At 45.4% G+C, this 10,853-nt stretch overlaps 1 protein-coding gene across 1 annotated transcript; it reads left to right on the forward strand.

Annotated features, from left to right (window-relative positions):
* The first annotated feature begins 3,378 nt into the window (after nucleotides 1-3,378).
* RPP38 (ribonuclease P/MRP subunit p38) lies at nucleotides 3,379-4,515 on the forward strand. The gene has a single exon (XM_082257975.1). It carries the CDS (start codon nucleotides 3,409-3,411, stop codon nucleotides 4,243-4,245), a length of 837 nt encoding a protein of 278 aa, XP_082114101.1. The 5' UTR covers nucleotides 3,379-3,408; the 3' UTR covers nucleotides 4,246-4,515.
* The last annotated feature ends 6,338 nt before the right edge of the window (nucleotides 4,516-10,853 follow it).

The raw sequence follows: 10,853 nt of genomic DNA on the forward strand, positions 1-10,853 counted from the left end.
TCTTCAAATAAATCAAAATGGTACTCAGTAGTTTGTATGCCCCCCACGTGCTTGTATGCATGCCTGACAATGTCGGGGCATGCTCCTAATTAGACGACAGATGGTGTCCTGGGGTGATGCCTCTCAAATCTGGACCTGGGTATCACTGAGCTCCTGAAAAGACTAAGGTACGAACTGGCAGCATCTGATGGACCGACACATAATGTTCCAGAGGTATTCTATTGGATTAAGGTCAAGCTAGAGTGGGGGCCATTCAATGGTATAAATTCCTTCATTCTCCAGCAACTGACTGCATACTCTCGCCACATGAGGCCCGGCTCGTACATCAGAAGGAACCCAGGACCCACTGCACCAGCGTAAGGTCTGACAATGGGTCCAAGGATTTTTATCCTGATACCTAATAGCAGTCAGGGTGCCATTGTCTAGCCTGTAGAGGTCTGTGCATCCCTCCATGGATATGCCTCCCCAGGCCATCACTGACCCACCACCAAACGGGTCATGCTGAACGATGTTACAGGCAGCATAATGTTCTCCACAGCTTCTCCATTCTCTTTCACGTCTTTCACATATGTTCAGGGCGAACCTGCTCTCGTGTGAAAAGCACAGGGCACCAGTGGTGGACCTGCCAATTCTGGTGTTCAATGGCATATGCCAATTGAGCTCAGCGGTGCCTGGCAGTGAGCACAGGGTAAAACAATATGTGTCAGCGCTGCTTTTGTGATGGAATCTTACCAATAAATATCACTATGAATATTGGTATACAACTTAAGTGCTACAGTGCCATACAGTGCAAAAAAAAAAGTGACTAAGTGCAATAATATTGATAAACAATATACATATTCAATGAATAGTGCACTTCTATAAAGTTCATAAAGTGCTCTTAGTGCTCCAATAATTCGATCCAGTCCAAAAGTGCTTCAAATGTGCTCATCAGTGGTGCTCCCCTTTTGTGTTCCCACTCACCGGAAGGCCTTTCAATTGAAGCCTGTATCTTTGTGCTATTGCTCCAATGTCCGTCCGGGTGCTGGATGGACACACTTTGGTATGTATTGAGCATTAATTCTCTGTGACCCACATAAAAAGAGGATTTTCCATAGTGAAGTACGTATACAGAAAAATCTTTATCGTAAAATTTCCACTTACATTAAAAACACGACTTTACTCTAATGCGCGGCTCAGTGGTTTCGGTTAGGTCCGGCGTGCGTTCCACCGGCTGGAACTGATGTACGTTCTGTATCATGTTAGACGCGTTTCACCCTCCCACAAGGCGTTGTCAACTCAGAGGACGTCCACTAGAGGACTTCAGACCCTCAGTCCACCCTCATGAAGTCTGTTTCAGATTGGTCAGAGACATTCACACAAGTGGCCTGCTTGGAGGTAATTTTGTAGGGCTCTGGCAGTGCTCATCCTGTTCCTCCTTGCACAAAAGAGCAGATACCGGCCCTGCTGATGGGTTAAGGGCCTTCTACGGCCCTGTCCAGCTCTCCTAGAGTAACTGCCTGTCTCCTGGAATCTCCTCCATGCTCTTGAGACATTGCTGGGAGACACAGCAAACCTTCTGGCATTGGCACCTATTGATGTGCCATCCTGGAGGAGTTGGACTACCTGTGTAACCTTTACAGGGTCCAGGTATTGCCTCATGCTACCAGTAGTGAAACTGACCCTAGCCAAATGCAAAACTACTGAAAAACAGTCAGAAAAAATGAGAGAAAAAAAATGACAGTGGCCTCCACTTGTGAAACCATTCCTGATTTGGAGGTCATCTCATTGTTGCCCATCTAGTGCACCTGTTTTTACTTTCATTAACACCAAAGCATCTGAAACTGATTAACAACCCCCTCTGCTACTTAACTGAGATCAATGTCCCAGGAGTTTAATTGACTTGATGCTATACTCTGATTAAAAAGTGTTCAATTTTTTTGAGCAGTGTACTTTAAGGATAAACATTTGCCTTAAGGCTCCGTTCACATCTAGGCGTTTTGGGGCGTTTTTGGGGCGTTTTTCTGCTCTAGGATCAGCTCTCAAAACGCCCAACAAGACAAATCCTATTCATTTCAATGGCCCCTGTTCACATCTGAGCGTTTTGACGCTGTATACAAAACGCCCAACGCTCAAAAAAGTACATGAGCTTCTTTTTGGGCAGATTACAGGCGTTTTCCATTGATCTCTATTCAATCTAAAAACGCCTGCACAAAAATCGCGGTAAAAAACGCCGCAAAAATTGCGGTAAAAAACGCGCGAAAAACGCTACGCTCAGGTGTGAATGTAGCCTTAATTAGCTTGATTGAGTTGCAGCCCGTTCAGTATTCCTTCACCATTGAATAATGGGCCTTCTCTGCAGGAGCAGGCTAGGTAGTGAAAAGGTTAACAAGCAAAGCTTTACAAGACACACCTCTTGGGGGCTGTCCCTCAGAGATTACCCATGAGCCACTTGGTGCTGCTCACCAGTTTCTTGCTGCCTAGCTCAGGAGTAGGACTAGGGTACCCTGCTGGGACGCCTTGTCTCAGTTTTTTTATTTTCTTTAAAAATGTTTTTATTTTATTTTTTTCACTGACTATCGCTAGTTAGTCAAGGGGATCCTCTGGAGAACTACAAGCGACAGCAGAGCTGGGCCTGGCACTGGATAATCTAGATCCTTATTGTGTCCCAGCCTGCCAGCTAGCGTGCGCAGGTTATTGGTACGCCCAGGCCTTGCCACGACGGTGCCCCTGTGGATGGGGACGAGCCTGTGGAGAGCTTCTCTTCGCCGGGGATGTCTCAACTCCGGAATGGCCTGTTTTGCAAGCGTCCCTTCTTGGCTGACGGCACCCCCACTCAGGGGGTATATGTGCATTCTATGCATTAAGGTAAAAATCCTTCTGGACGCAGCTTCCTCCCCAGTCCCCACTTATACTTACCTAAGCCTCATCTCGATCCAGTGATGTGCATGAAAGCAGCAGATCTTCAAGTTCTAGCTCTCTCTCGTTGGTTCACACAGCAGCTGAGCCATTAGCTCCTGCTGCTGTCAATCCCAGCCAATGAAAAGAGAGCCAGGGGTGGGGTCGAGCTATGGTCCATGTGTGAATGGACACGCACAGCTCAGGAGCTGCCCCCATTGCAAGATGCTTGCTAATGGGGGGCACTTGGAGGGGGGGGGAGCCAGGACCACCAGCAGGGGACCCAAAAAGAAGAGGATCAGAGCAGGTAAGTAAGCTATGTATGTATGTTTGTTTTTTTTTAGAATCCCTTTAATTAGTGCCTAGACCTACATAGAAATAACAGGTCTCACCACAAAACAATGTAAACCAAATAGAATATGAATATGACACCAACTTGTGGGAGGCTGCTTACTGACCATATTTTTCCCTTCTTTTTCTTTTCAGTGTCTTTTGGTAATTTTTTTTTTTTTAACATCTGATGGTATCGTCATGGCTGCTAAAGTTGCCAAGGGTTCCATACGCAAATCCAAACCAATTGTGGCTAAGACGTCTCTGAACAGCCCGTATGAGAAGGAGTGGACGCCTGTTGTTGGGGAGGACATGCAGTTCATATTAAAGACCTTAACTGAAAAGTTCACCCAGGTTGGACTGAAGAAAGTTGAAATCCATAAGAAATTTATTAAAAAGAATAAAAGATCAATAAAAGAAAACTCTGATGGAACAAACAATAATCCTGATTTAGGAGAGAGGTCTGAAAGGGAGAATGCTGAAGAGTCTGTAAAGTCAGGTTGGACATTAGGCGACGTCCGCAAACATCTTGCAATAGGCATCAATGAGGTAACTCGTGCTCTAGAGAAAAACGAAGTGCACCTGGTGATAGTCTGTAAATCTGCTAAGCCGAAAATGATCACCCAACACATATCTGAACTGAGTGCCAGTCGTGGAGTCACAGCTTGCCAGCTACCACGACTTAGCGAGAATCTGGCACCGTTGCTTGGCTTGAAGTCTTTACTAGCGTTGGGCTTCAAGAAAACCTCGGATATGTTTTTAGAGGAAGTGGGTGCTATCGTCCCACGGGTGCCACCCCTTAAAGTATCCTGGTTGACCGGAAAGTCTGGGAGAACCGAAGAGAATGCAGTGGATGACAAAGGCACTGGGATAAAAAATGAGAACAGTCCGACCTCCAGAAAGCGCAAAAGCCCAAAGGCTGAGGAGGATAGTAGAGAGGTTCAGTTACAGAGCCTGAAGGTTAAAAAGATTGTTCCCAACCCAAACAAAAAACGAAAAATTAAAGTAAAAAAGAATGCTAATAAAAAGCGACCATAGTCAGTTCTGTTATGTAACTTTTTTTAAAGAACTTTGTTCACAGTTGTCTAAACCTCATTTCCTGGGCAGTAGCAGGCAAGATATTAAAGTGAAATCTACCTAAAACTATTCTGTATGGAGCACGGAAGAGTGAACTGGTTTATTCTAACCAAATAAGGTCCGAGAGTGAGAACTAAGACATGGCAGGCTGGCCAGGAAACAGCCACATTTTTCTTTTCTAATTTTCACAATTCACCCATTAAAGCTATGTTTCAGTCCAAAAACAAAAAGGTAACCTGTTTTATTTCAATGAGCATATAAGACTTAATGTACTATTTACTATAAAGCTGAACTCCATCGAAACAAAACCTTTACCTTTTGCAGCGTACCACCGTCCCCACTTCAAGGGTTAACAGTTTGTTTTGCCTAGGCCCTAGGGGTTGATGAGTCAGATAAAATACTTGCTTTAATCCTTGCTTTCCCAGGCTTCCTCTTCCTTGTATGTATGATCCTATGCAGCCTCTTCCCTTCTCTGCTGGCTGTTTGCAGCTCTCTGACATAATCCTGTACAATGCAGAGCCAGCAGTGTGCATTGTACTGAAGCGCTCTCATGTTCCAGACCAGAGGACAGTGGGGGAGAGTACTGGCTCCCTTAGCAAATAAAACGGTTAACCCTTGCAGTGGGGAGGATGACACACTAAAAGGGTAAAGATTTTTATACTCCCAAGAGTTTAGTGTGGATGTGTACTCATGAGAGGAGAAGAAAGGCTAAAAGATTTAAACACTTTCCTGTGATTGCTGTGTTTGGTCTCTTATGACAAATCACAGTGACCCAAAGGTATGGAGCTGCTCAGATCGAACAGCTTGGTTCACAGGCATTAAAGGGAGGGAGGGGTGGTGTCTGCCTGCAGAGATCTGATCTCCGGAGTAAAGCCACACATAGCATCCTGTAGCTCTTAACCAGTTGCCGACCAGCTCCTGTATATTTACTGCGGCAGGCTGGCTCTTACTGCGGCAGGTTGGCTCGTACAGGCAAAACGACGTAGATCTAGGAGGAGCTAGGGGGCGAGCGAACACCGCCGATGGCGCGCTCCCGCCCCCAATTGTTAGCGGGAAAGCCGGTGTGTGTCAGGCGGCTCCGATTGCCGCCCGACACCTGCGATCGCTCCCCGTAGAGAGAGGACGGTAGGCTGTTGATAACACAGCCGAACGTCCTTATCCCTGAAATGATCACAGAGCTCATGTGATCCTGCTATATAGGATCACGTCTCTCATCTCAGAAGCCACCCCCCACCCCCCCCCCCCACAGTGAGAATCACTCCCCTAGGGTCACATTTAACACCTTGATCACCTTTACTGTTAACCCCTTCCCTGCCAGTGTCAATATTACAGTAACAGTGCATATCTATTTTTAGATTTTAGATAGTATTGTCAAGTGTCAAAAATGTCAGTTAGGGGTCCGATCTGTCTGCCGCAATGTCGCAGTCCCGCAAAAAATCGCAGATCGCCGCCATTACTAGTAATAAAAAAAAAACATTAAAAATGACATGTCTTCCTTAGTTAGTAGACGCGATAACTTTTGCGCAAACCAATCAAAATACGCTTATTGTGATTTTTTTTTTTTTACCAAAAATATGTAGCAGAAAACAAATTGGCCTAAAATGTAAAAAAATTTAGATTTTTAAACTTTTTTTTGAGGATGTCATATAGCAGAATGTGAAAAATATTGTTTTTTTTTTTTTCTTTCAAAATTGTCACTCTTTTTTTGTTTATAGCGCAAAAAATAAAAATTGCACAGGGGATCAAATACCACCTAAAGAAAGCTCTATTTGTGGGGAAAACAAGAATGTCAATTTTATTTGGGTACAGCGTCGCACGACCGCGCAACTGTCCGTTAAAGTAACGCAGCGCCGAATCGCAAAATAGGGCCTGGTCATTAAGGGGGCAAAACCTTCCGGTCTTAAAGTGGTTAAACAAAAGGCGGGGTAGCACAGACACATACTGTGCATAGACATGGCATCCTGTAGCTTCCATCTAGAAGGGTAGAGACCCACACTTGGACAAACCTGCTTCTGTGGTTAGAAGGATTAGAAGGAAATGGGGTTAAGGGGATGAGCAGGATCACCAGATTTGTAAACCTATTTTAATGATTTGGAAGACCTGGTCTCTAGCTGTGTATATAGTAAGAAACAAATCCCCAACTATGTAATTTAAGGGTCACGTACACTTTAGGCTACATTCACACTGGCGATTAAGATCGGTGCGAATTGTAACGGCAGGAATCCGATTCCTGCTGCGGCCGATCACCACGAAGGGTCCGATCAGGTCCGCCTGTCAGTTATTTGTGGTAGACCTGATCAGGTGGTCCATTCACCCCTATGGTCTGGCAGGTGTAAACAGACTTGGTCTGATCCAGCCTGCCTCCATCTAGGCGTGTCGCATCTGAAGGCAGATGGGTGTGAACGGACAGCACAGTTAATTTAGACTGCCCATAGAGCAGAGCGAGGTCTGTCCGTGTCTGCTCCGCATAAACTGAGCAGACAAGGATGGCTTATCTGCCTGCTCGGCTCTGATCAGCAGGGGATCGTAGAGACATACCCAAAAAGAATTGCAGCTGTAATTGGAGCGAAAGGTGGTTTTACAAAGTGTAGACTCAGGGGCTAAATACAAATACACGCCACACTTTTCACATGTTGATTTGTAAAAAATGTTGAAAACCGTTTATCATTTTTCTTTTACTTCACAATTATGTGCTACTTTGTGTTGGGTAGAATCCCAATAAAACACATTTACGTTTTTGGTTGTAACATGACAAAATGTTGAAAATTTCAAAGGGTATGAATACTTTTTCAAAGTAAATGGGAGTGCACAGGGCAGAGAACTGGTCTGGGGAGGCTGTTATGTTACACGATATTTTACCTGTGATTGCCACACCAATATACTGCAATCGCATACATTGCACACGGTTGTGGGTATTTGCGGCGCTTCCCTATTCACTTGAATGGGATGTGCTTGACGAGCAGTATGTCTGCCTTTGCAGTTAATGGGGGGTTTGCTTCAAACGTACGTTGCGGCATGTTTGATGCCCCCCAATCACTAGTCTAAACAAGCCCTTAGAGCAATCAGGTGAAGCCTGCTGGGGACATGCTGTAGTTTGCCTTACAGCCTCTACAAGAGCCATGTGGACCCCTGATATCAGCACTTTCCACTATCCAGTTTGTTCTCTATCACCATGGCAGTTGGATAAGTACAATACAATTCAGCTTACAACTATGACATACTGAACGTTGCCTATTGCTCTACATACATTCTCATGGGACAAGTGTTATATTGCTTGCCTAATATCTCTTTATCATTTCCAAGATTTATTTATTGAATGGGTTTATGCAAATTTTCACTGTCTACAGCAGTGGTTGTGACCAGATTTTATGTTCTAATCGCCTTAGATTGGATTACGCAAACTACAGCTGTGGATTCTGGCCATTTTCCCTGCAAAGGGATATTTGGTTCTTTTGCTCATTTTGTTGCCATTGTGAACTATCATTTATGCATTTTATCAGTACAAATACACATTAGGGATTGAGAACATAAACTCTACTTTATTGAATCCTTTTGTGTATAAATCCACCATAGGACCAGTCTACTTATCCACAGAAGGTCATTCAATGATTATTTGCACTGTATGAAGTGATGGTGGGATGCTCATATACTAAAGTGACAAACAATCATTGCTAGATACATGAATATCCTTTAGCATCAGATGCCCAAGTAGTGCAAGTGAGAATCTAATCAACAGTAGAGGATGCACATATTGAAAGTGTTAAAGTATTTGTACATTGTAAAGCGCTGCGTAAACTGTTGGCGTTATATAAATCCTACATAATAGAAACTTGTAAACGCAAGTACAAATATATATTGCAGCTTACTTAGCCCTTGGTGTGGTGGCTAAATTCGTTTTCTTTCATCAAGCTTATTTCTCTATCGCTAATCAACGGACACCGCTGATTTTCTTAACCATTGGGTTATACTGCCCCCTACAGGAGTAGGACATTAGGCAGAAATAAAGCTTGACTATGCCTATGGGCAGTCCCAGGGGGTATACTCCCACTATCAGCTATAGGCACTCAGTTTTTTTTTCTGCCTAGTCATAATTAAGGACCTAGTTCCTTGCTGAGATCTTTGGTCCTGATAATTTTTTCCTTTTTAATGGATTTTTCTATTTTTTCCTGTGAGAATGAATCTACAATCAACTGCTAGACTGGGCGACAGGCCGCATATTTTTTTAAATCCAGTGGTCACCCCAGTCTGGCCAGTGACTGCGCGCAGGCCTCAGCTCCGGGCTAGTTCGGCCGCCACATAGCCCCACTGGACAGGGGCTCCCCTGTGCGAGGTAAACATCTTGCAAGGTCGCATACGACCGGGCCTCGGCCTGACTAGCAGCGTTCCTCCTGGCCGACAGCCCCGGGGGTGGAAAATTGGCAGACAGATTACCTCAGTCGACAGGCGTTGGACCAGGGGGAATGGTCACTTCATCCGGAGGTGTTTCATCAGTTTTGTCTCCAGGTGGGATACTCCTGAGGTGGACCTGTTGGCCTCTTGTCTCAACAGGAAGGTGCAGAGGTTTGTGGCATGGTTTTAGGACCCTCTGGCTGACGCCACAGACGCGCAGGTGGCACCGTGGGGTCAGTATCGTTTTGATTTACGTCTTTCTCCCTCTCAAGCTTCTGCAAGACTTCTGCGCAGGATAGAGGCAGAAGAGATTGTGGTCATATTAGTGGCTCCAGACCGGCCTCGCTGATATGCCGATCTGGTGCGGCTGGTCGCTGATGTTCCTTGGAGCCTTCCTCTCAGGCAAGATCTGGTGTCCCAAGGGCCAATCTTCCATCCTGCCTTAGGCTCCCTGGCTTTACCTGCTTGGTTGTTGAAAGCCAGGTGCTGAAAGATAGAGGTTTGTCTGATTCAGTGATTCCTATACTGTTAAAAGCTAGAAAATCTACCTTTAGGAAGATCTGCTATCGTACATGGAAGTCGTACATTGCGTGGTGTGAGTCTCTTGGGGATCATTCTCGCTCCTTTTCTGTGGCTCGGATTTTGACCTACCTTCAACAGGGTGTTGAACAGCTCCTGGACTTGAGAACTATCAAGGGCCAGGTCTCAGCCTTGGCAGTCTTCTTTCAATGACCATTGGCCACACTTTCCTCTGTTCGTACTTTTATCCAGGGAGTTCGACTGTTGGCTCCTCCAGTGCGGTCTCCATTGCCGCCTTGAGACGTTAATTTGGTGCTTTCAGTCCTCCAGAAACCTAATTTTGAAAATTTTAGGGAGGTTCCCCTGCTTACATTATCCCAGAAGGTGGCCTTTTTGGTGGCAGTCACTTCTGCGCGCAGGGGTGTTTGGGCTGGCGGCGTCTTGTCGTTCACCTTACCTGGTGGTTCACAGAAGTTTTCTTTACCCCTGTCCGTCGTTCCTTCCAAAGGTTGTCTCTGATATTCATTTGAATAAAGACATTGTGCTGCCTTCCCTGTGTGCCAGGCCAAAACATCTTAAGGAAATTGCCTTGCATTCCTTGGGTGTGGTTTGGGCAATTAGGGTGTACCTGGCAGCTACAGTTTTTCAGGAAGTCATACTCGCTATTTGTGCTCACGAACGGAGCTTGGAAGGGGTTGTCCGCTTCTGCTGCGACCATTTCCAGATGGATCACACAGACGGAGTTTCAAGCCTATTTAAGTTAAGGGTACGGGTTCCTCCTTTCCTTGTTACTGGGCACTCTACTAGGGCACTTAGTGCCTCCTGGGCCTTCCGTCATCAGGCGTCAGTGATGCAGATTTGCAAGGCGGCTACCTGGTCTTCTTTGTACACCATTAAAAAGGGGATGTGTTGGCATCTGGAGATGCTTCCTTTGGCCTCATGGTTTTGCATGCTGCTGTTTAGAGGACCTTGTCCTCTTTGAGGGTGTATTCCTTTTTTTCAGGTGAGCTCCAGTTGTTCTTGGTTGAGCTCCATGTTACCTAGTTGGCTATGGTTTAGCCTTGGTGAATTTTTTTTCTGCTGTTCCCACCCCTCATGTTTAACACTGCTTTGGGATATCCCAATGGTTAAGAAGATCAGGAGCTGTGTCCATCAATGAACGATAGAGATAATGGGATTTTTGTCTTACCGTAAAATCCTTTTCTCTGATGTTCATTGACGGACACAGCATCCACCCCTCTGTGGCGTTGGATTTCTTCTGACACTGCTTGTAACAAAACTGAGTGCCTATAGCGGAGAATGGGAGTATACCCCCTGGGACTGCCCTTAGGTGTAGTCAAGCTTTTTTTCTGCCTAGTGTCCTACTCCTGTTGGGGACAGTATAACCCAATGGTTAAGAAGATCAGGAGCTGTGTCCAGTGTCAATGAAAATCAGAGAAATGGATTTTACGGTAAGATAAAAATCCCATTTCTCTTTCGTTCATTGATGGACACAGCTCCATATCTTCTTGACCCTTGGGTTTATGCTGCCCCTACAGGAGTAGGATACTAGGTGGAGAAAAGTTTGACTACGCCTATTGGGCAGTCCCATGGGGTATACACCCACTTCCTGCTATAGGCCTTCAGTTTTTTTCTCGTTCATTGACAGACGCAGTTCCATA

Source organism: Pelophylax lessonae (genome assembly GCF_965119305.1).
Source record: "Pelophylax lessonae genome assembly, chromosome: 5".
Classification (NCBI taxonomy): domain Eukaryota; kingdom Metazoa; phylum Chordata; class Amphibia; order Anura; family Ranidae; genus Pelophylax; species Pelophylax lessonae.